The sequence below is a fragment of the Ostrea edulis genome, chromosome 6, assembly GCF_947568905.1.
Source record: "Ostrea edulis chromosome 6, xbOstEdul1.1, whole genome shotgun sequence".
Lineage (NCBI taxonomy): Eukaryota > Metazoa > Mollusca > Bivalvia > Ostreida > Ostreidae > Ostrea > Ostrea edulis.
The window spans coordinates 1,490,306-1,516,462 of record NC_079169.1 but is presented as its reverse complement, the minus strand read 5'-3'; the positions used below and the strand labels follow the sequence as shown (position 1 = coordinate 1,516,462).

At 34.2% G+C, this 26,157-nt stretch overlaps 1 protein-coding gene across 1 annotated transcript in view; it reads right to left on the bottom strand.

The window, feature by feature from the left end:
- Positions 1-2,861: 2,861 nt before the first annotated feature.
- Positions 2,862-26,157, bottom strand: part of LOC125645716 (nuclear pore complex protein Nup160-like) — a 77,919-nt gene continuing 54,623 nt past the window's right edge. The window contains 14 exon segments of the mRNA XM_048871506.2: positions 2,862-3,130; positions 3,359-3,463; positions 6,510-6,647; positions 6,850-6,988; positions 7,415-7,534; positions 7,905-8,031; positions 8,349-8,459; positions 9,827-9,890; positions 12,613-12,779; positions 13,412-13,517; positions 13,722-13,818; positions 14,966-15,060; positions 15,761-15,856; positions 21,996-22,128. Coding sequence (XP_048727463.2) covers positions 3,050-3,130; positions 3,359-3,463; positions 6,510-6,647; positions 6,850-6,988; positions 7,415-7,534; positions 7,905-8,031; positions 8,349-8,459; positions 9,827-9,890; positions 12,613-12,779; positions 13,412-13,517; positions 13,722-13,818; positions 14,966-15,060; positions 15,761-15,856; positions 21,996-22,128 — 1,579 coding nt within the window. The 3' untranslated portion in view covers positions 2,862-3,049.

Below are 26,157 nucleotides of genomic sequence, written 5' to 3'. Positions count from 1 at the left end.
AATCATCCTTGTGAAATAAAGAACAGTAGTTTATAATAACAAATATTTTTTTAAAAAAATATAGAGGAAAAAGGGCATGGTACAATCAAAAAGGGCATGGCGTGGCGCCATGCTAGTTTGCTGTAGATTTAACACTCATGTTTTTATACAATAAGTTTACAAGAAATATTTCCTCTTGTTTTCATCAATGGGAGAGATTTTGAATCTGTAAGTGATTTGTCACATTTACACATTGAAAAGAATTAATTTCAAAATGAATATCATGGTATTGTTATGAATTATAGGAAAGGAACATTTTAAAAGAATTAATTTCAAAATGAATATCATGGTATTGTTATGAATTATATGAAAGGTTATGAATTATATGAAAGGAACATTTGAACAGGCTTGTTATTTTGATATTAACTTTAGGCTGCCGAGGGATGAAGGTGAATGTGGAATGGATAGAAATCTAGTGTTTGATTGGTGGATTGGAAGAGACTGTGATTGCGACTTGAGGAACACATGCTCAATTGTCGTAGGATACATGTGGGCGTAGAATGGATGATTTATATGCATATTTTATTTGTATTTTAAAGTGTACATGTATGAATTTCGGTATTATGCAAATAAATACTTTAACTTTTGATCTGAGATTGTTTGCTTTGTTGTCTAAATGACCGTAGGGGAGATTGATTGAATATTGTTTACATCTCTCTCGAGAATATTTCACTAATATGGAGACATCACCACTGCTGGTGAAGGGCTGCAAACTTTGGGCCTATGCTCGGTGCTTATGGCCATTGAGCAGGGAGGGATCTTTATCATGCCACACCTGCTGTGACACGGGACCTTGGTTTTTATGGTATCATCTGAAAGACCACCCTATTTAGTCGCCTCTTACAACAAGTGGTACTGAAGACCTAACCCGGAACCCCACGGAAGCTATTACCTTCAATGCAAACAAGTTAAGCTATGGATATGCGCAACATTTCTGACATTTTCTCTAAAAATATTTTTTGCATCTCCTCGATAATCAATGTGTGATTTCTGAAATACAAATGTATGTTTAAATTTTATATTGTAGTAATTTTGTCAAATTTCGCACATTGGCCCGGGTGGCTCAGTGGTTAGGTTGTTATTCAAGTGTTTTACACATTAACACTATATAACAAGTTTGGCTCCACCTTGGGGTCAGAACCCCTACCCCGGGGATCATCAAATTTACAATTTTGGTAGAGGCTTTCCTGCTCTACATCACCATGCATTTAGTTTTTCTTACATGTGTAAGGTTCTTGAGAAGATTATTGAAAATTGGGCAGTTTTTGTCCAGCCCCAGGAATCCTGAAATTGACAATTTATGTTCCCCTTGTTCCAAAATATGTTTCATACCAAATTTGAAAAGAATTGGAATGATAGTTATCAAGAAGTTAAAAATGTCTACTGTTCACACATTTAATAACTGACCATTTTGGCCCCACCCTGATACCAAAACTCCTACCCCTAGAATAATCAAATTTACAATTTTGGTAAAGGACTACCTGCTCTTTCTAAATATCTATTTACTTTCAATTTATAGTATCAATAGCATTAAAGAAGATGTAATTTTGTTTTACACATTAACACACAGTGTTTTACACATTAACACTATATAACAAGTTTGGCCCTACCCTGTGGTCAGAACCCCTACCCCGGGGATCATGAAATTTACAATTTTGGTAGAGGCCTTCCTGCTCTACATCACTATGTATTTAGTTTTTCTTACATGTGTGTGGTTCTTTAGAAATAGATTTTTGAAAATTGGTCAATTTTGGGCATATGACCTCAAAATCAATAGGGGTCATCTACTCCTTAGGATGTACCAGTGTGCCAAGTTTGATGTCTTTCAAGCAAAGGGTTCTCGAGATATTGAGCGGACATTATATTCCTATGTCCAGAGTAGATTGACCCTTGACCTTTGGACCTGAAAAACAATAGGGTCATCTTCCACTCATAACCAACCCACATATGAAATATCATTATCATCAAGTGAATGGTTCTCAAGATATTGAGCGGACAACACATGGTCTACAGACCGACAGTTGCAAAACAATATGCCCCCTCTTTTTCAAAGGGGGGCATAACAATTGATTACATATATAGTCATAAAATTTCAGGTCACTGACCTATATTTCAGTCATGTCAACAACAAATGAATGGGCAATATTCTGATGCTAACCTCCGGGCCTGCCAACAATAAATGAATGGGTAATATTCTGATGCTAACCTCCAGCCCTGCCAACAACAAATGAATGGGCAATATTCTGATGCTAACCTCCAGCCCTGCCAACAACAAATGAATGGGTAATATTCTGATGCTAACCTCCAGCCCTGCCAACAACAAATGAATGGGTAATATTCTGATGCTAACCTCCAGCCCTGCCAACAACAAATGAATGGGCAATATTCTGATGCTAACCTCCAGGCCTGCCAACAACAAATGAATGGGCAATATTCTGGTACTCAACCTCCAGGCCTGCCAACAACAAATGAATGGGTAATATTCTGGTACTCAACCTCCAGGCCTGCCAACAACAAATGAATGGGCAATATTCCGATACTAATCTCCAGCCCTGCCAACAACAAATGAATGGGTAATATTCTGATAATAAACCTCCAGGCCTGCCAACAACAAATGAATGGGCAATATTCTGATACTAACCTCCGGGCCTGCCAACAACAAATGAATGGGCAATATTCTGATACTCAACCGCCAGGCCTGCCAACAACAAATGAATGGGCAATATTCCGATACTATAACTCCGGGCCTGCCAACAACAAATGAATGGGCAATATTCTGATACCTCCATCACAACTGTTGACAGAAATTAACAAGAGAAAGCTTGGATTTATTCAGATTTTATTACAACATTTAATGTACCAAACACTGACAAAAATTGTCATCACTGCAGTAAGATTGTAGTTATTTCCCCTTTTTCTATTTCACACACAGTTTCACTTGTTTTTGTCTTGTCCAGCCTCTAACATCCATCTCTGTCTATTAATTCAATACAAACACGACTAGTTGCTGTTATCTCATCATCAGCGTCTCAGATATGTTTCTCATCTTTTGGTGGTAGTTTGCAAGTGTGTACTCCAGTTTCTCTGCGAGCTGGCAAATGGAAAATTTAGTTTGTTTTACATCAACATAAATCAATATTGGCATGAAGACAACAGCATACATGTCCACTCCTCCAGAGTTTGGAAATCTTTATAATTATATTGTAGAGGACACCTATTAATTTTCAGAAAATCAATTTGGCAGCTACCACTATGTAATGACATGAAAGTCTGTTGGAAAACAAGTTTTATAAATTTAAAATGAATCAGGTATGCTTACCCTTTCATATATAATATTCTGTTTGACATCTTTGAGGGCCCTCAACAGCTGATCTATACAGGTATATGGTAACCAGTTGTTTAAAGGGACAGGTTTAAGGGATGACTGAAATATACAAGTCACACAGTGTTTAACATAGCTTTTACACAATGTTTAACATAGCTTTTACACAGTGTTTAACATAGCTTTTACACAGTGTTTAACATAGCTTTTACACAGTGTTTAACATAGCTTTTACACAGTGTTTAACATAGCTTTTACACAATGTTTAACATAGCTTTTACACAATGTTTAACATAGCTTTTACACAATGTTTAACATAGCTTTTATACAATGTTTAACGTACAGTAGGTTTTACACAGTGTTTAACATAGCTTTTACACAATGTTTAACGTACAGTAGGTTTTACACAGTGTTTAACATAGCTTTTACACAATGTTTAACGTACAGTAGGTTTTACACAGTGTTTAACATAGCTTTTACAGTGTTTAACATAGCTTTTACACAATGTTTAACATAGCTTTTACACAATGTTTAACGTACAGTAGGTTTTACACAATGTTTAACATAGCTTTTACACAGTGTTTAACATAGCTTTTGCACAATGTTTAACATAGCTTTTACAGTGTTTAACATAGCTTTTGCACGGTGTTTAACATAGCTTTTACACAATGTTTAACATAGTTTTTACAGTGTTTAACATAGCTTTTACACAGTGTTTAACATAGCTTTTACACAATGTTTAACATAGCTTTTACACAGTGTTTAACATAGCTTTTACACAATGTTTAACATAGCTTTTACACAGTGTTTAACATAGCTTTTACACAATGTTTAACATAGCTTTTACAGTGTTTAACATAGCTTTTACACAGTGTTTAACATAGCTTTTACACAATGTTTAACATAGCTTTTACACAATGTTTAACGTATAGTAGGTTTTACACAATGTTTAACATAGCTTTTACACAATGTTTAACGTACATTAGTTTTTACACAATGTATAACATAGCTTTTACACAATGTTTAACATAGCTTTTACACAATGTTTAACATAGCTTTTACAGTGTTTAACATAGCTTTTACACAATGTTTAACATAGCTTTTACAGTGTTTAACATAGCTTTTACATGAATCATCTCACTGGACAAAAACTACCATTATAAACACATTCGCAATACTGAGTTTCAAATTGTGAGATTATGAACGACCGTTCATTTTGTCTTTGGTCAACTATTCAGCATGACGGGTTACAGTTACATTCGTAAAATCGTATCTAATTTTCAATACAGAGAGAGACATTCATAAAATCATTATTTAATTTTCAATATGGAGAGAGACATTTGTAAAATCATTATCTAACTTTCAATACGGAGAGAGACATTCGTAAAATCCTTATCTAATTTTCAATACGGAGAGAGACATTCGTAAAATCATTATCTAATTTTCAATATGGAGAGAGACATTCGTAAAATCATTATCTAATTTTCAATATGGAGAGAGACATTCGTAAAATCATTATCTAATTTTCATTACGGAGAGAGATCATCTATTTTACATAAGGAACATTTGATTTGGCGCTCCAAGTGACTCCCTATTAATCAAATTTTAGTTACTGTATATGATGTCAATAAATACAACATAACTAATGCACGCAATTATTAAACAAGAGGCCCAAAAGCCACATCACTCACCTGAGTCACTTGGCTCATATTTAAAGATTTTTCCTATATATTTGCATGCAAAACTTTGACACCCCCCCCCCCCCTGTGACCCCATCCTCCCCTGGGGGCCTGATTTTAACAAACTGAAATATGTCAGAAAGCTTTCATATAAATCTCAGCTTTTCTGGCTCAGTGGTTCTTGAGAAGAAGATTTTTAAAGATTTTCCTTATATATTTGTATGTAAAATTTTGATTCCCTATTGTGGCCCCATCCTACCCCAGGGGGCCATGATTTGAACAAACTTAACTCTGCACTATGTTAGGAAGCTTTCATGTAAATCTCAGCTTTTCTGGCTCAGTGGTTCTTGAGAAGAAGATTTTTCCTATATATTTGTATGTAAAACTTTGTTCTCCTATTGTGGCCCCATCATACCCCCAGTGGCCATGATTTGAACAAACTTGAATCTGCATTATGTTAGGAAGCTTTCATGTAAATCTCAGCTTTTCTGGCTCAGTGGTTCTTGAGAAGAAGATTTTAAAAGATTTTTCCTATATATTTGCATGTAAAACTTTGATCCCCTATTGTGGCCCCATCCAACCCCCGGGTGCCTTGATTTGAACAAACTTAAATCTGTACTATGTCAGGAAGCTTTCATGAAAATTTCAGCATTTCTGGCCTAGTGGTTCTTGAGATGAAGATTTTTAAATTACCCCACCCTATTTTTGTGATTATCTCCCCTTTGAGAGGGACATGGCCCTTCATTTGAACAAACTTGAAAGCCCTTCACCCAAGGATGCTTTCTGGCAAGTTTGGTTGAAATTGGGCCATTGGTTCTTGAGAAGAAGATGAAAATGTGAAAAGTTTACGACGACGACAGACAAATTTTGATCAGAAAAAGCTAAAAATTGTTCTTAAATTCCTTTCTTTTAAAGATATCATTCATTCAAGTCATGTGAGCAACAATTCACACAAGCATTGAAAAAGTCCTTCCTCTATGCAATATTATTCAATTGTGATTTCCCGTGCTTGCGCGGGGTTGCACTTAGTTTTGTATAAAATGATCTTTGTTCAAGGTGTGAATCCATCAGAATCTCCAAAGAAGCTAAAAATAAAACATTTACACGTCTCATATACATCACTCTGGGACACGCAGGTCATGACCTCTGTTTATTTAGCTTGCCAGTGGTATCATTTCATTTCATTTATTATTTTTCTCTCTTCATTTTCATTCATTTATTTTTATATTTTATTAATTCCTTGCATGAATTTTATGTTGTCTTAGCAAGAAAACAATATTTCAAATGAATATTTTGTATAGGTCAGGCCCCCAATCTTAAAATAATTATCTGGCTTCACACCAGATAGTCATATACATTTATAGTGATTATCAAGAACATCTTAGTTTATATCAAGCAAACTCAATACTTAAAACAAGACAATAAGCATATATACAATTTCAGGACATTATGTAAGAATGGAACTTTACCTTGATATTAAATGCTGGACAATCCGGACCAGTGTATGTGCCCAGTAGGGAGTCTACATACTCGATGGTCAGCAGGACGGCGTCTTCCAGCTGGTCATAATCTGTATACAACCTCAGGAGCTCCGCCCAGTTCCGTTCCTAGTGACAAAAACCGACAGTTCATAAAGAGACCTATCACTCTCAGATAACGTAAGACGGCTGACTTAAAGATGTCATAAAAAGATTACAGATTCTCAGTCTGTTAAAATACTTCACTACTAGTAATCAGAATAAAAATATTCAAATCAGGTAGCTCAGACATCTGAAATGTGACTGGTATAAAGTTGATAGCAAACTGTACCTTGTAAGATTTGACGAGCCAGGAGGGGAGGGGGAAGCCTTGAGATAACAATCGGACGACAACAGTACGATGCAGCATGGTGTTCTCCTCGTGGATCTTCAGGTAAAGTTGTAAGAGGCTCCAGGCAGTGTCCGCAGCGCTGTAACATACAGAAAGTTATCCCTGTTATAACAGTCAGGTCACATATCATATAAAAAGTGTTACAACAGTCAGGTCACATATTATATAAAAAGTGTTAGAACAGTCAGGTCACATATCATATAAAAAGTGTTAGAACAGTCAGGTCACATATCATATAAAAAGTGTTAGAACAGGTAATGCGGACATCATCTACAACACAGTGACAAATATAAAATGTTGTTACGATAATAATGGTCTAGTTGATATTCGTTCTAGCGCACCCCCCCCCCCCCCCCCCCCCCCCCAAAAGACAAAAGCAGAACAAAGCCAACACCTGTCAGTATAAATTTTTCTTGATACCATCAAATTAACATTACATTACTTACAAGAAATAATCCTTACTGAAGAATATACTCCAGATACTGCGTTGTAAAATTCCATTTACCTGCTTTCTTTAATGCTTGGAGATGTAAGATTGTTTAGTCTGAGCCAATCCCAGGCACGGGTCAAGGTCGTGTTGTCTGCTAGTGTGGAATGACTGCTACTTTTGGCAAGATTCACACATCTGCATTAATAAAAAGCATGCCATGCTACTGCAGAAAAGTTTCACATAAAATACACCATCACATATGGCAGGCAAAATCTGAACAAATCTACATTATAATAATAATAATAAAAGTACACTTATATAGCGCCTTATCTAAAAATACTCTAAAGCGCTGTACAACATACTAAAATTTACAATTGATAATTAAAAGAAAAACCATAGAATACACAACGAATAATCCTCATACATATAAGCATGAATGCAACATTATGTCACAATGGATAAAAAGTACAAATCAAGACAATTTAAAGTATAAAATATGATGCAAGCATACAACAAAATATCAAAGGAAGCTAACAGTTTATGTCATCCAAGCCTTTAAAAATACCTCAGTGCCAGACTGTCAAAGATTGATGTCAGCTTCATATCGAATGTCTGACAAATTACGAGAGCTCTGTCATACATCCCAGCATTCACCAGTAATCCCACCATTTCATCCGCGCCTGGCGTGGGACCTAAACACAAAGTAATCAGTCACAACACAAATATTCATCTACAGGCACGTAAAAATTTTGAATAATTTATTTCACGTTTTTCTTTGGAAGGGGTGTGATTTTTATTGTTTCTTTTGGAATGATTGGATCATATCTAACATGAGAATCCTCAATATGTCATCAGAAAAGGATGTACATGTCAGCCGGATTCCTTAATGTGCTGCTTTATGTTATGTTTACATTAAAATACATCGAATTCTGATTATACCATCATACATATAAGCATATTTACAATAGTTTTTGTACGATACTAAAATACACGTCAAATGTTGGCACACCTGATCCAACTGAGTGAGTTGTGTCGTGTTTAAAAAGCTGAAGACGAGCATCAACCAACAGGAATTCCTTCTCAATGTCTCTCAATTCCAAGACTTCCATTTTCTTTGGTACTGCAAATATAAATAATTATTTAGTTGTCTGCCTGTAAATGCTCTATAGAATATCAATCCATACTTTTATACATTCTGTATGATTTTAAAATACAATGTACTCTCCATACATTTCTATACATCAATTTCTTATACAGCTTACTCCACTTATATTGAAGTCGCTTATTTTGAAATATCGCTTATTTTGAAGTAAAACAAAATCCCCAGTCTCAGTCTCTTATTTTCTTTGCATTAAAATATCAGTTAAATTGAAATCGCTTACATTGAAAATTCGCCTATTTTGAAATCAATTATCGGTCCGCTAAGTAGATAATGAATTGTTTTTATGATGGCTATATTGAGGTCACCTGCGATGGTAGTCGTCCAGGTTGGTGGCCTCATAATTACACAGTTAGATGTCAGTTGATTGGTTTCCCATGGATTACTTTTCAGTGCGTGTTTTTAGAGAAATAAAATTACAGTGGGGTATAATCACTCTTTAACAGCTTGATGACAGGATCGTTCATAAAATTTGACCTCGCCACAAAAAAGGAAAACTTTATCATTGGACACCAAATACAAATTATTAACTGCAATAGATATAAGATATAATCTGAAATGACAATTTTGCTTAACCCCAGTAATTTCAAACACCTTACTACTATCATGGTGCATTAAAAATAGTTTTTGCAAGACTGGGTTCACATTAAAATCTCCAAATAAAATCTATAACATCTGATGCGGACAACGACAATGTCTTTACAGACAACATGATGCCACTTGCTTATGTTAGTGAACTTTATTTATCAAAAAAAAACTTGTTCTGAAATTCTGATGGTAGACATACATGCGTGTCAAATGTTTTCACGGCAATCGTTTCCGGGGAAGAACTTACTTCTGATATTATAATTATACATGTACATACTGCAAGGGAAATATCGGCGACTAGAGCAAAAACGAAATTCCGAATGAAAATGTGACATACAATCAATCTCGAAATTGTATGGGTAAAAAGAAAAGAAGATTATGTACAGACGCTACCCAAAGTAGATGACGAAATTTTTGTAGACATTGGAAATTGAAATATTCATTCCTGGTCAGCTCAATAAGAAACAAAAGTTAACAAAACTCACATATTTTTTAGAAATAAAAATCTTCAGTGGACTAAATTCAATCAATTATTTAATGTTGTAAATTGAGTAATGTAATAAATTCATATTTCTGCTTTCGTAATTGGGATCGAAATGCCAAATGAAGCCTCCGATATGGTCGACATTTCAGATTTCGCTTATTCTGAACTTCGGTTATATTGAAAAAAAAAGATTGGTCCCCTGAATTTCAATATATCCAGAGTAAGCTGTATTCAGAAATTCACTAAGCCTTCTTACATGATATTTCCTCTTTTTCATCTCCGTCGAAGTTTCGCTTTCCAGACATAATGCCTTTCACTGTCTACAAAGCAAACCACAATCACAATGATACATGTACCTTTAATTTCTATAACATGATATTTAATCCTTTGTACAATGTACTAGGTAAATAAAACCAATAAATCAGAATAAGAATACTGTATACTCTGTAAATTATTTTTTTCTAATGCAGTTACATTTTCAAAAAAAAACATGGAAATAAAAACTGAATTCAAAACGAAGTGAGAACACAAAACAACATCTACGAGTACACTGTACATGTATTCTTGGTAAATAATTCAGAAAATCATAATCAAAAAACCCACCCAAATCAGACAGAAACAAGAGGAACTGTGAGCAATGCTCACTAAGAATACCCTCCCCACCCTCTTTACCCCAATCTCCCAAAGGGTGTTGTTAATAGGTATAAATTACCTCTTTCCTGAGTGTAAAAATACGGTATGCCTTTGTAGAAGAAAATGGAAGATATAAGATATAGTCCGAACACAAATCCATGGTATAAACCTATAATTTTGACCTTGAGATCAAAGGTTAAGGTCATAAAGAGGTCATGAATGTACATGACACATAGTCCCATGATAGTCTCATGGTGATACAACCATGTCTTATGGTATGACTATGTCAAAACCCTATAATCAATTTTGACCTTGAGGTCAAAGTTCAAGGTCATATAGAGGTCATAAAGGTACCCGACACATCGTCTCATGGTGATACACTCATGTGTCAAATATGGTATGCTTATGTCAGAGAACAAAGAAGTCATGGCCCTGACACGAATCCATTGTAAAAACCTTTAATTTTGACCTTGAGGTCAAGGTCATATGGAGGTCATGAAGGTACCCGACACATCGTCTCATGGTGATACACTCATGTGTCAAATATGGTATGCCTATGTCAAAGAACAAAGAAGTTGTGCCCGGACATGAATCCATTGTAAATAAGATGTGTTTGTGAAACACAAATGCCCCCGATAATGACCAATTCCGAAGATGGCCAAGGTCACAAGGGCAAATATCTTGGTACCAGTAGAAAGATCTTATCAAAAGAAATGCTCATGTACAACATTAAAGCTCCAATATTTACCATTTAGAAGTTATGACCAATCAGGCAACGAAATTGAGGGGAAATACTCGCTAAATGCGAGTTAAAAATTTAAATTGCGTTTGAAAAATTACAAGTGATCGCAGCTTTTTGCGAGTGAAAAAAAACCCGATCTTTTTTCCAGATTTCTTTGGTTTATTGGCTATACTTTCAAGTTTACAATAATTTTCATAGAAATGCTTTACAGAATGAATATGCAAGTATTGAAAAAGTAAATGTGGATCGAATAAATAACTACGGCCAAGGTCATCTCAGTCAGTGATGTCGAAGATGGCCTACTTCATGCACATTTTGGGCGTCTCAGAGACGTCTGATTTAAATAGCAAACATGTTGATCTCGTCCGTGTTTACATGAAACAACACATGAAAGTGTTAGTGTCACGCTTCACGCAGTGTCCTTCTGTAGTCTATAGTCAAACACTTAAAAGTTCGCGGGTTTTTTTCCAACTAGAATTTTTTAGATGAAATTTCCAAAAGTTTTGAACATATAGTGTGAATTGCCGCAAACAGTCTTCAAGATTTCAAACCACATGATGCTGTAAATAAGGTGGTAGATATCTGGACAGTGAGTTTGCCGCACAAGTGTACTCTATGACCCTCATCATGCACCAATGATACATGTATGTTGTCTGATAATTCATTAAATTTTAAATGAAAGAATTCTCAATATTATTATCATTATTGCACTTTAAAGATTTTCCCTATATTTTGATATATATACATGCTTGTTTTCTTAAATTCATGTAAAACGGCAATCGATTGAAAAATGCTAGTAAAAGCTCAATTTTCCTTGTTGGAAAATAATCCATTAGCTAAAATTTGCTAGTAGTGAAAAAAGCTAATTTCAATCCCTGACCAATGTAAAAAAAATTAATAAAGTAGGTCAAATGTCAAGGTCAAAAGGTTCAATACCAACGGAAAGGTCTGGTCACAAGGAATACTCATGTGAAATATCAAAGCTCTATCACTTAATGTTCAAAAGTTATTAGCAAGGTTAAAGTTTTCAATAAGTAGGTCAAACTCCAAGGTCAAGGTGTCAAAAATGTTGGTACCCACGGAAAGGTCTGGTAACAAGGAATACTCACATGAAATATCAAAGCTCTATCACTTACTGTTCAAAAGTTATTAGCAAGGTTAAAGTTTCAGACAGAATGACAGACAGGACAAAAACAATATGCCCCCCGATCTTCGATCTCGGGGGCATAAAAACCTTTAATTTTGACCTTGAGGTCAAGGTCATATAGAGGTCATGACACATCGTCTCATGGTGATACACTCATGTGTCAAATATGGTATGCCTAAGTCAAAGGACAAAGAAGTTATGGCCCGGACACGAATCCATTGTAAAAAAACCCTTTAATTTTGACCTTGAGGTGAAGGTCATATAGAGGTCATGAAGGTACTCGACACATCGTCTCATGGTGATCCACCTGTGTGCCAAATATGGTATGCCTATGTCAAAGAACAAAGAAGTTGTGGCCCAGACACGATTCTGCACAGACAGACAAAGTGATTCCTATCTAAACCCCCCCCCCCCCCCCCCGGAACTTCGTTCGGGGGGTATAATAAACACTTTCAAAAGTTGCTACTGGCCTTCCCGTCACATTTATAAATTCAAAATTCTGGTTTTGTTATCTACTCACCTGTGAATCTGCACTAGCTGCGGGTTTTACTATCCAAGCATACATTGGGTCCACCAGACGGAGGGCATTCATGGCTGCTAGGTAACAGTGCACCTGTTTCTGTAGTCCCAGTCTAGAGGGCACCTCTCTCCCCAGCCTCATGCCGTACTCGTACATCACAGCACCAGCTACAACCACACATACCACAACTCTTCACATCAATGTATTACCATGCTGATTCAAAGTTAAACTCTTCCCTAGCTATAGAGGCTTATAAGATATGCTTACTTTCGGTTTCAGTGTTTGCTTATTTTAAGATATATGCTTACTTTCGGTTTCAGTGTTTGCTTATAAGATATGCTTACTTTTGGTTTAAGTGTTTGCTTATGATAAGGTTTCAGTGTTTTACTTTCAAGATATTTACTTTTGGTTTGAGTGTTTGCTTCTTATAAAATATGCTTACTTTCGATTTCAGTGTTTGCTTAAGATAAGATATGCTTCCTTTCGGTTTCAGTGTTTGCTTCAAAGATATTTAATTTTAAGTTTCAGTGTCTGCTCTTAAAATGTTTACTTTCAGTGTTTGCTTCTTATAAGACATGCTTACTTTCGGTTTCAGTGTTTACTTATAAGATATGCTTTAATACTTTCGGTTTCAGTGTTTGTGCTAATCATGATGTGAGGAACATATTATGTAAATCTGCAGAAAGTATATCAACAATATCTACACATATATGCATGCCCCTTCACATTACTTTATCACCTCAAACTTCACAATGATGATGTATTTATGAAATACCATTAAAGACTATGTTGTACACACCTTTTCCAAAGTTCACACGGGACACGTAGAATGCATAGAGGAGATCATAGTAATTCTGGGTTGTTATATCCACAGACCTCGCTCTCGATTCCAAGATTGACACAACCTGTAATAGGGAACATAAAATTCTAAATTCCATGGAAAAAACAAGATGTACATTTTGTATTTGTGAAACATGCATGTTCTGTGCAAAAACAGTGGACCCCTGCATTTTTACTTCCAGCTGGTTAAAAATCTATAACCACATGTGCTTCTTTAGAAATATGGTCATCATGAAGTTTGTAAGAATCACATGTTTGTAGTACGTCACCTCATCATACAGGTCAATGTATGGAAATCCCACCAAAGTTTGAAGGTCACCTCGCTCACACAAGGTCACCAGCAGTTGTCTCAGACAGTCCTTCCTTCTGCAATCAGACAAAATAAGATTTCTTCAGAAAGCACTAGAAATGGATCTCTGATATCAGCCAGTAGCCAAGTTTGTTTGATTACAAATTCATGTTAGGGTTTCTTTAGCTAAGCCGTCTTGACCAGTCCTTTGTTAAATTTTTGTAGCTGTATGTGTAGAAATACCTTCCAGTATACAGTAGATTTCCAAATGTAAATATATGAGAGGAATCTATTATCGCATAATTTCACATAAAGCACCACATGCGAAATAAAATTACTTTTATTCTTATATTGCTGAAATACATGCAAAAACTCTTGATCAATAGACCACTCGTGAATTCACGATCACATGATCTGACCTCCCTCCACGAGGCATTTCGCGATATTAAGTACTCGCATAAAATATAAGGAATCTACAGTAGAAAACAAGATAAACATTGGAACACTTCTGTATACCGAAAACGTGATACTATCAAGTGAAGTACTAACCACATATCCCACTTTAATTAGGAAGGAACACTAAGAAGAAATACAATATTTAGTACCGGTCAGCACAACATTCTCTGTGTGCACACACTCCCACCTGCCAGTGGCAGGTCTGCAGTGTACGGTGGAATATTAACAACTACATCCAAAAGCGTCTGGGTAGCGCAGAGATAGCGCTCTCGCTTCTCACCACTGCGACCCAAGTTCGATCCCCGTGATCGGCAGTGGTTGTGGGTGAGAGGGTATGGCGGTCGCCTGCTCGGACACGTGGGTTTCCTCCGGGTACTCCGGTTTCCTCCCACATAAATGACCCCCTAGCGCAAACATCCATGCATCAAAAGGACCCCATTGGAAATAAGCTTTCAAGCTTAATGGGTTATCCTTGGTATCTTATGTATGTATGTTTGTATGTATGTATATACCGAATAAATTTATAAAGTGCAGCATCCTCTCACAACTTCATAACTTTATAAATGTAACATGAATATCCCAATTCATTTCATATCAGCATTATGCATTCACTCACTCATCCATCCACACACTATATTACTTTACTACAATTACATATCTCCTCAAGTCCTGTTGCTCGGAGACGATTATCTCTTCCCTGGTGAGGATACAATCATCTGCTGGAAATAATTTAAAATTGGAGTTAGATAATTTGCAGCTTGATCTTACCTGGAAGGATCTGGATTGCTAACCATAGCATTGTATGCCTCATCGTTGTGACACAGCTCCAACTGATATTTAAACATCTTGGACCACAAGGTTGCCTGTAAATCACAAAATCACCGACTAGCATATATATATATATATATATATATATATATATATATATATATATATACACACACAGGTTTATAGTCAAAACTCATATTATGGCAGAAATAGAAAACAGAATTTTATTTTGACACAAAAATCCTCAAAAGTGAACAGAAGATGGACAGAAAGATGAAGAAGCATAGATAGCACACAACAGATGATGGACAGAAGGATGAAGAAGCATAGATAGCACACAACAGATGATGGACAGAAGGATGAAGAAGCATAGATAGCACACAACAGATGATGGACAGAAAGATGAAGAAGCATAGATAGCACACAACAGATGATGGACAGAAAGATGAAGAAGCATAGATAGCACACAACAGATGATGGACAGAAAGATGAAGAAGCATAGATAGCACACAACAGATGATGGACAGAAGGATGAAGAAGCATAGATAGCACACAACAGATGATGGACAGAAAGATGAAGAAGCATAGATAGCACACAACAGATGATGGACAGAAAGATGAAGAAGCATAGATAGCACACAACAGATGATGGACAGAAGGATGAAGAAGCATAGATAGCACACAACAGAAGATGGACAGAAAGATGAAGAAGCATAGATAGCACACAAGTAGGTCACCCAAGAGACTCATGATTTAAATTCAATTTCAGCACTTCATAGGTAATAATGGACTTACAGTGTTGTCATCCCCTTCATCAGCAATACTAATGGCTGTCCTCGCCAAGTGAACGACCGTGTCAGCACAATCAAATTCCTCAAACTGCCGGATCACCTGAAATGACAGGGTCAGTGGAATTTTAACCTCTTTTATAGATTACCAAATCCCATCAATGCAAGGAAATATTTTTTGCAACATAATCATGCCTTTAACCACCACCAAAAAAAGTTTTATCCATATAGATATCCTGTAGGCTGTACCAAATCTGTAAAATTATACTGTCAAATTACGAAAAACAGTTATAGCAAAACTCCAAGGCCAGCAAAAAAGTTTGTTAATCACCAACATTAATTATATCTCATACATTTTCTTTATTTGTCTCTCAAATGGAATAAACTTGAATTCATTACAAGTGTTTTAAACTCTGTATGTATTTTCAGAAGAAGATTTTTCAATGACAATTTTTCCAGCGCTTTTTCAATTTTTGTTGCATTGTTGAATGTATGAACTTTGCAAAAATAACACTTATTTAAAGTAAAAAATTCTCGTTTTAACGTAAAATTTAATACTTTTTGATGGCCTATGCAAAAAATATTGAGTCTCCTCCTTTCGGTCTTCTGAAGCATGCGCATAGACAGTAAACAGTGCAGTATGTCGTCCATGAGAGAAAGTGTAGAGGATAGATCAAAAATTTTGACAGATTCTGTGAGAAAAGGTTAAAATAAAATGAGATAAAACTCATATGTGAAATAAAATTGACCTTGCGATCAGTATGACTGTTGGAAAACAAAGGGCTAGGAGAAACGATTGTAACTCAGTGATGGATCTAGGATTTCCGAAGAGGAATGTGAAAGTCAAATATTAGCCAAAGTAATCGGCTTTCTGGGTGCAAAATTTGGATTTTCACTCACAATTTGTGGCGAGAGGGAGGGGAATCCTGCCCCCCCCCCCCCCCCCCCCCCCCCAAACTCTGCCATTGGGACTAGCCGCGAAGACACTGTTTTAAAAGTAAGTGCTATTTTTATCTGAACACGACACATGTTAGTTGTAAAAACATTGGTCAATTGGAACATGGAAGGGTTTCTGTTGAAACAATGATTTATATAATTATTTATTATAAGGAGCAGGGAATAATCTTATACTTGAAAGGTGAGTGTGGACCCCCTTGAAGGGGAATTTAAATAATTTCCTACACAACACCTTTGCTGTCATTCAAAACCACGTGATGTAAATAAGCATTCAAAAGTCCGAGTCAGCATGAAGAAACCTTTGAATTCCGCACGATCTTCAAAGCGCATTTGAGAGTAAATTGATGCATCCCAATTGTTCAAAATTGTCAGTATCGATATGATATTTATCATTTTATCAATACGTGTTTTAAAAAAAAACACTTTATTAAAATGTGGAAAATTAGCTGCAGTGTCTCTTTAATGATTTTCCCTGTATATTTGTATTTGTAAAATTTTGATCCCCTACTGTAGCCCCATCCGACCCCTGGGGACCATGATTTTTACAAACTTCAATCTGCACTATCTCAGGAAGCTTTCGTGCAAATGCAAACTTCTTTAGTCCAATGGTTCTTAAGGAGAAAATTTTTAAAGATTTTTTTCTATCTATTAGTTATGTAAAACTTTGATCCCCTATTGTGACCTCATCCTAATCCCAGGGGTCATGAGTTTAACAAACTTCAATTTACACCGTGTCAGGAAGTTTCATATAGATTTCAGCTTTTCTGGCTCATCAGTTGTTGAGAAGAAGATTTTTCAAGATTTTCCCTACATATTTGTATGTAAAACTTTGTTCCCCTATTGTCGCCTCATCTTACTCCCAGGGGTATTGATTTTAACAAACTTGAATCTGCACTATGTCAGAAAGCTTTCATGTAAATTTCCATTTTCCTGGCCCAGTAGTTTTTGAGAAGATGATTTTTAAATATTTTCCCTATATATTTGTATGTATAACTTTGATTCACTAATGTGGCCCCATCCTACACCCGTGGGCCATGATTTTAAGATACTTGAATTTGCACTATATCAGAAAACTTTCATGTAAATTTCAGCTCTTCTGGCCCAGTGGTTCTTGAGAAGAAGATTTCAAAAGATTTTCCCTATATATTTTTATGTAAAACTTCAGTCTGAGAATTTAACGGTAGACCGCAGCTATGCCAAATGAGGTCGGGCCAAGCCATGTGCAAATAAGATATCCCGAATTGTCTATGCCAAATTCTAAGAAACAAAGGATTAATTATGATACGTGTGGCACTGTGAGATAATGCACTTAAAATAAATATTTCCCCTTACATCATCAAAATCTATTTTTGTGACCTGGATTTTCCTTCTGTTAATTTTAAAGTATGTGACTTAAGTGTCTAAGCGGTTTGAAGATTATGACAAGTGCTCTAGACAAATTGTTAGCGTAAAAATCATTTGTCTTTAAATGTCGATGTTTTTTAAAAAATTTGTGTTGGTGAATTTTATTAGGATCGATTTTTAAATTAAAATTTTCCTAAACAATATAACTTTTTTTCTTTATTCCCCAAATATTCAAATATTGCAAGAATGTCAAAACAAAATAATATACGTCCAACTTAGAAAAAATTATTTGGAGGTGAAGGTCAACAAACAAACTGTAAATGATTCTGCAGTTAAAGTATTTTCAAGGCACAAAGCCTGGCATTAAACCAAACGGTGTAAAACAAAAGAATCAGAACAAGAAAAATGCAAGCTATATGAAAAAGAAGAAATAAAACGCGAATTTTAGCCACACTGGCAGAATGGATGAGTATGGTTGAAGTTTGAGGGGAGAGAAATGTGGTGCGTTCCCTGCAAGGTGTTTTGGTCAGGTCTATGCCAAATGCCATAGGTCTATGCCGCAACAAAAAGACATAGACATATTGTCTATGCCAATTAAAAAGTTAAATTCTCAGACTGAAACTTTGAATCCCTATTGTGGCCCCATCCTATCCCAAGGGTCCATGATTTTAAGAAACTTGAATCTGCACTTTTATGCAAATTTCAGCTCTTCTGGCCCAGTGGTTCTTGAGAAGAAGATTTTTAAATGACCCCACCCTATTTTGCATTTTTGTGATTATCTCCCCTTTAAAGGGGACATGGCCCTTCATTTGAACAAACTTGAAAGTCCTTCACCCAAGGATGCTTTTGGCCAAGTTTGGTTATAATTGGCCCAGTGGTTCTGGAGAAGAAGTCGAAAATGTAATAAGTTTACAGAAAGACGGACAGACGATGGACAAGCGATCAGAAAAATTTCACTTGAGCTTTCAGCTCAGGTGAGCTAAAAAGTTACAGTATGAGTGGAAGTTTCAGTGAGACACAAATTTAGAGATTTATAAAAAAAAAAATTAAAAAATGGGTACATATTTTTAGCGAGAACCAATTTTAGTGACTTTAAAATTCCAGGAAAGATAACTATTACCTCCAATACGTAATAAATTGTTAGCGATATTTAATTTTTGCGATCTCATCACTCTCGCTAATAATGTCAAAATTAAATCCTCGCAAAAAATTCAGTTTATAAGGTATAGAGTGTAAAGAAATTTTAACGAAATGAAATGTACTTGTATGGCATTGGTTTATTCAGTACTTGCATTGACACATCATCAGACCTTACCTTTAGATAATACATTGACACATCATCAGTCCTTACCTTTAGATAATACAGTACTTATATTGACACATCATCAGACCTTACCTTTAGATAATACAGAACTTACATTGACACATCATCAGACCTTACCTTTAGATAATACAGTACTTATATTGACACATCATCAGACCTTACCTTTAGATAATACAGAACATCTATTGACACATCATCAGACCTTACCTTTAGATAATACAGAACTTACATTGACACATCATCAGACCTTACCTTTAGATAATACATCGACACATCATCAGACCTTACCTTTAGATAATACAGAACTTACATTGACACATCATCAGACCTTACCTTTAGATAATACATTGACACATCATCAGACCTTACCTTTAGATAATACAGAACTTACATTGACACATCATCAGACCTTACCTTTAGATAATACATTGACACATCATCAGACCTTACCTTTAGATAATACAGAACATCTATTGACACATCATCAGACCTTACCTTTAGATAATACAGAACTTACATTGACACATCATCAGACCTTACCTTTAGATAATACAGAACATCTATTGACACATCATCAGACCTTACCTTTAGATAATACAGAACTTACATTGACACATCATCAGACCTTACCTTTAGATAATACAGAACTTACATTGACACATCATCAGACCTTACCTTTAGATAATACAGTACTTCCATTGACACATCATCAGACCTTACCTTTAGATAATACAGAACATCTATTGACACATCATCAGACCTTACCTTTAGATAATACATTGACACATCATCAGACCTTACCTTTAGATAATACAGAACATCTATTGACACATCATCAGTCCTTACCTTTAGATAATACAGTACTTATATTGACACATCATCAGACCTTACCTTTAGATAATACATTGACACATCATCAGACCTTACCTTTAGATAATACAGTACTTATATTGACACATCATCAGACCTTACCTTTAGATAATACAGAACTTATATTGACACATCATCAGACCTTACCTTTAGATAATACATTGACACATCATCAGACCTTACCTTTAGATAATACAGAACATCTATTGACACATCATCAGACCTTACCTTTAGATAATACAGAACTTACATTGACACATCATCAGACCTTACCTTTAGATAATACATCGACACATCATCAGACCTTACCTTTAGATAATACAGTACTTACATTGACACATCATCAGACCTTACCTTTAGATAATTCAGTACTTATATTGACACATCATCAGACCTTACCTTTAGATAATACAGAACTTATATTGACACATCATCAGACCTTACCTTTAGATAATACAGTACTTACATTGACACATCATCAGACCTTACCTTTAGATAATACAGAACTTATATTGACACATCATCAGACCTTACCTTTAGATAATACAGTACTTCCATTGACACATCATCAGTCCTTATCTTTAGATAATACAGAACTTACATTGACACATCATTAGACCTTACCTTAGATAATACAGAACTTACATTGACACATCATCAGACCTTACCTTTAGATAATACAGTACTTATATTGACACATCATCAGACCTTACCTTTAGATAATACAGTACTTCTATTGACACATCATCAGACCTTACCTTTAGATAATACATCGACACATCATCAGACCTTACCTTTAGATAATACAGTACTTCTATTGACACATCATCAGACCTTACCTTTAGATAATACAGTACTTATATTGACACATCATCAGACCTTACCTTTAGATAATACATCGACACATCATCAGACCTTACCTTTAGATAATACAGTACTTATATTGACACATCATCAGACCTTACCTTTAGATAATACAGTACTTCCATTGACACATCATCAGACCTTACCTTTAGATAATACAGAACATCTATTGACACATCATCAGACCTTACCTTTAGATAATACATCGACACATCATCAGTCCTTACCTTTAGATAATACAGAACTTACATTGACACATCATCAGACCTTACCTTTAGATAATACAGAACTTCCATTGACACATCATCAGACCTTACCTTTAGATAATACAGTACTTCTATTGACACATCATCAGACCTTACCTTTAGATAATACATCGACACATCATCAGACCTTACCTTTAGATAATACAGAACTTCCATTGACACATCATCAGACCTTACCTTTAGATAATACAGTACTTCTATTGACACATCATCAGACCTTACCTTTAGATAATACATCGACACATCATCAGACCTTACCTTTAGATAATACAGTACTTCTATTGACACATCATCAGACCTTACCTTTAGATAATACAGAACTTACATTGACACATCATCAGACCTTACCTTTAGATAATACAGTACTTCCATTGACACATCATCAGTCCTTATCTTTAGATAATACAGAACTTACATTGACACATCATTAGACCTTACCTTAGATAATACAGAACTTACATTGACACATCATCAGACCTTACCTTTAGATAATACAGTACTTCCATTGACACATCATCAGTCCTTACCTTTAGATAATACAGAACTTACATTGACACATCATCAGACCTTACCTTTAGATAATACAGAACTTACATTGACACATCATCAGTCCTTACCTTTAGATAATACAGAACTTCCAGTACTCTAGGATTGAGCTCATCCGTCTGTAAGAGACTCTGTCGTAAGAAGCTTTCCACTGCCAGCCCTTCTTTAGCTACAGTATAACACTGGGCAGCTTTCTCTGGCTCTCTGAAATTATGTCAAATCAATAAATTAAATCAATCAAACAGAAATTATGTCATAAATTAAATCAATCAAATAGAAATTATGTCAAATCAATAAATTAAACAAAAATTATGTCAAATCCATAAATTAAATCAATTAAACAGAAATTATGTCAAATCAATAAATTACATCAATAAATCAAATAATAATATAAAATTACCCATATAAGTTTCACCTTGACCTTGAAAAACAATAGACTTCTTCCTCTAATTATTGGGAACATTGTGCACTGAGTTTAATGATCCTAGTCATATAAGTACCATTTTATCTGACCAACACCCTAGGGTGCTTACAGACATTCAGACAGACACATGATGTTTGGAAATGTTTGTCAGGTTTGATTATCCTGGTCTTATTATTGCTGTTTCTACCTTATTATTGCTGTTTCTGTCTTATTATTGCTGTTTCTGTCTTATTATTATTGTTTTTACCTTATTATTACTGTTTCTACCTTATTATTATTGTTTCTGTCTTATTATTACTGTTTCTACCTTATTATTGCTGTTTCTGTCTTATTATTACTGTTTCTGTCTTATTATTACTGTTTCTGTCTTATTATTATTGTTTTTACTTTATTATTCTGTTTCTGTCTTATTATTGCTGTTTCTGTCTTATTATTACTGTTTCTGTCTTATTATTATTGTTTTTACCTTATTATTACGGTTTCTGTCTTATTATTACTGTTTCTGTCTTATTATTGCTGTTTCTACCTTATTATTGCTGTTTCTGTCTTATTATTATTGTTTTTACCTTATTATTACTGTTTCTACCTTATTATTACTGTTTCTGTCTTATTATTGCTGTTTCTACCTTATTATTGCTGTTTCTACCTTATTATTACTGTTTCTGTCTTATTATTACTGTTTCTGTCTTATTATTATTGTTTTTACCTTATTATTACTGTTTCTGTCTTATTATTCTGTTTCTACCTTATTATTCTGTTTCTGTCTTATTATTGCTGTTTCTACCTTATTATTACTGTTTCTACCTTATTATTGCTGTTTCTGTCTTATTATTGCTGTTTCTACCTTATTATTACTGTTTCTGTCTTATTATTGCTGTTTCTACCTTATTATTACTGTTTCTACCTTATTATTGCTGTTTCTGTCTTATTATTACTGTTTCTGTCTTATTATTGCTGTTTCTACCTTATTATTGCTGTTTCTACCTTATTATTACTGTTTCTACCTTATTATTCTGTTTCTGTCTTATTATTACTGTTTCTGTCTTATTATTACTGTTTCTACCTTATTATTGCTGTTTCTACCTTATTATTGCTGTTTCTACCTTATTATTACTGTTTCTGTCTTATTATTACTGTTTCTGTCTTATTATTGCTGTTTCTACCTTATTATTGCTGTTTCTACCTTATTATTACTGTTTCTGTCTTATTATTACTGTTTCTGTCTTATTATTACTGTTTCTGTCTTATTATTACTGTTTCTGTCTTATTATTACTGTTTCTACCTTATTATCACTGTTTCTGTCTTATTATTGCTGTTTCTGTCTTATTATTGCTGTTTCTACCTTATTATTCTGTTTCTGTCTTATTATTGCTGTTTCTGTCTTATTATTGCTGTTTCTGTCTTATTATTACTGTTTCTGTCTTATTATTGCTGTTTCTGTCTTATTATTGCTGTTTCTACCTTTTTATTACTGTTTCTGTCTTATTATTCTGTTTCTACCTTATTATTGCTGTTTCTACCTTATTATTACTGTTTCTGTCTTATTATTACTGTTTCTGTCTTATTATTGCTGTTTCTACCTTATTATTGCTGTTTCTACCTTATTATTACTGTTTCTACCTTATTAATACTGTTTCTGTCTTATCATTGTGTTTTTGTCTTATTATTGCTGTTTCTGTCTTATTATTGCTGTTTCTACCTTATTATTCTGTTTCTGTCTTATTATTGCTGTTTCTGTCTTATTATTGCTGTTTCTGTCTTATTATTACTGTTTCTGTCTTATTATTATTGTTTTTACCTTATTATTACTGTTTCTGTCTTATTATTACTGTTTCTGTCTTATTATTACTGTTTCTGTCTTATTATTGCTGTTTCTACCTTATTATTGCTGTTTCTACCTTATTATTACTGTTTCTGTCTTATTATTGCTGTTTCTACCTTATTATTGCTGTTTCTGTCTTATTATTATTGTTTTTACCTTATTATTACTGTTTCTACCTTATTATTACTGTTTCTGTCTTATTATTATTGTTTTTACCTTATTATTACTGTTTCTACCTTATTATTACTGTTTCTACCTTATTATTGCTGTTTCTACCTTATTATTACTGTTTCTGTCTTATTATTACTGTTTCTGTCTTATTATTATTGTTTTTACCTTATTATTACTGTTTCTGTCTTATTATTCTGTTTCTACCTTATTATTCTGTTTCTGTCTTATTATTGCTGTTTCTACCTTATTATTACTGTTTCTACCTTATTATTGCTGTTTCTGTCTTATTATTGCTGTTTCTACCTTATTATTACTGTTTCTGTCTTATTATTGCTGTTTCTACCTTATTATTACTGTTTCTACCTTATTATTGCTGTTTCTGTCTTATTATTACTGTTTCTGTCTTATTATTGCTGTTTCTACCTTATTATTGCTGTTTCTACCTTATTATTACTGTTTCTGTCTTATCATTACTGTTTCTACCTTATTATTGCTGTTTCTACCTTATTATTGCTGTTTCTGTCTTATTATTACTGTTTCTACCTTATTATTACTGTTTCTACCTTATTATTCTGTTTCTGTCTTATTATTACTGTTTCTGTCTTATTATTACTGTTTCTACCTTATTATTGCTGTTTCTACCTTATTATTGCTGTTTCTACCTTATTATTACTGTTTCTGTCTTATTATTACTGTTTCTGTCTTATTATTACTGTTTCTGTCTTATTATTGCTGTTTCTACCTTATTATTACTGTTTCTGTCTTATTATTGCTGTTTCTGTCTTATTATTGCTGTTTCTACCTTATTATTCTGTTTCTGTCTTATTATTGCTGTTTCTGTCTTATTATTGCTGTTTCTGTCTTATTATTACTGTTTCTGTCTTATTATTGCTGTTTCTGTCTTATTATTGCTGTTTCTACCTTTTTATTACTGTTTCTGTCTTATTATTACTGTTTCTGTCTTATTATTACTGTTTCTGTCTTATTATTGCTGTTTCTACCTTATTATTACTGTTTCTGTCTTATTATTGCTGTTTCTACCTTATTATTGCTGTTTCTACCTTATTATTGCTGTTTCTGTCTTATTATTATTGTTTTTACCTTATTATTACTGTTTCTACCTTATTATTACTGTTTCTGTCTTATTATTACTGTTTCTACCTTATTATTCTGTTTCTGTCTTATTATTGCTGTTTCTGTCTTATTATTACTGTTTCTACCTTATTATTGCTGTTTCTACCTTATTATTACTGTTTCTGTCTTATTATTGCTGTTTCTACCTTATTATTGCTGTTTCTGTCTTATTATTATTGTTTTTACCTTATTATTACTGTTTCTACCTTATTATTACTGTTTCTGTCTTATTATTGCTGTTTCTGTCTTATTATTACTGTTTCTACCTTATTATTGCTGTTTCTGTCTTATTATTACTGTTTCTGTCTTATTATTACTGTTTCTACCTTATTATTACTGTTTCTACCTTATTATTACTGTTTCTGTCTTATTATTACTGTTTCTGTCTTATTATTGCTGTTTCTACCTTATTATTACTGTTTCTACCTTATTATTACTGTTTCTACCTTATTATTGCTGTTTCTACCTTATTATTACTGTTTCTACCTTATTATTACTGTTTCTACCTTATTATTACTGTTTCTGTCTTATTATTGCTGTTTCTACCTTATTATTGCTGTTTCTGTCTTATTATTATTGTTGGGAGTTGAACTATGTTCAATCTCCCTGGGTCATCACGCACTTTTCTGCGCAGTAATTTGTATTGATTTGTATAGTGGTCGTCAGCGGGGGTTCTGTGTC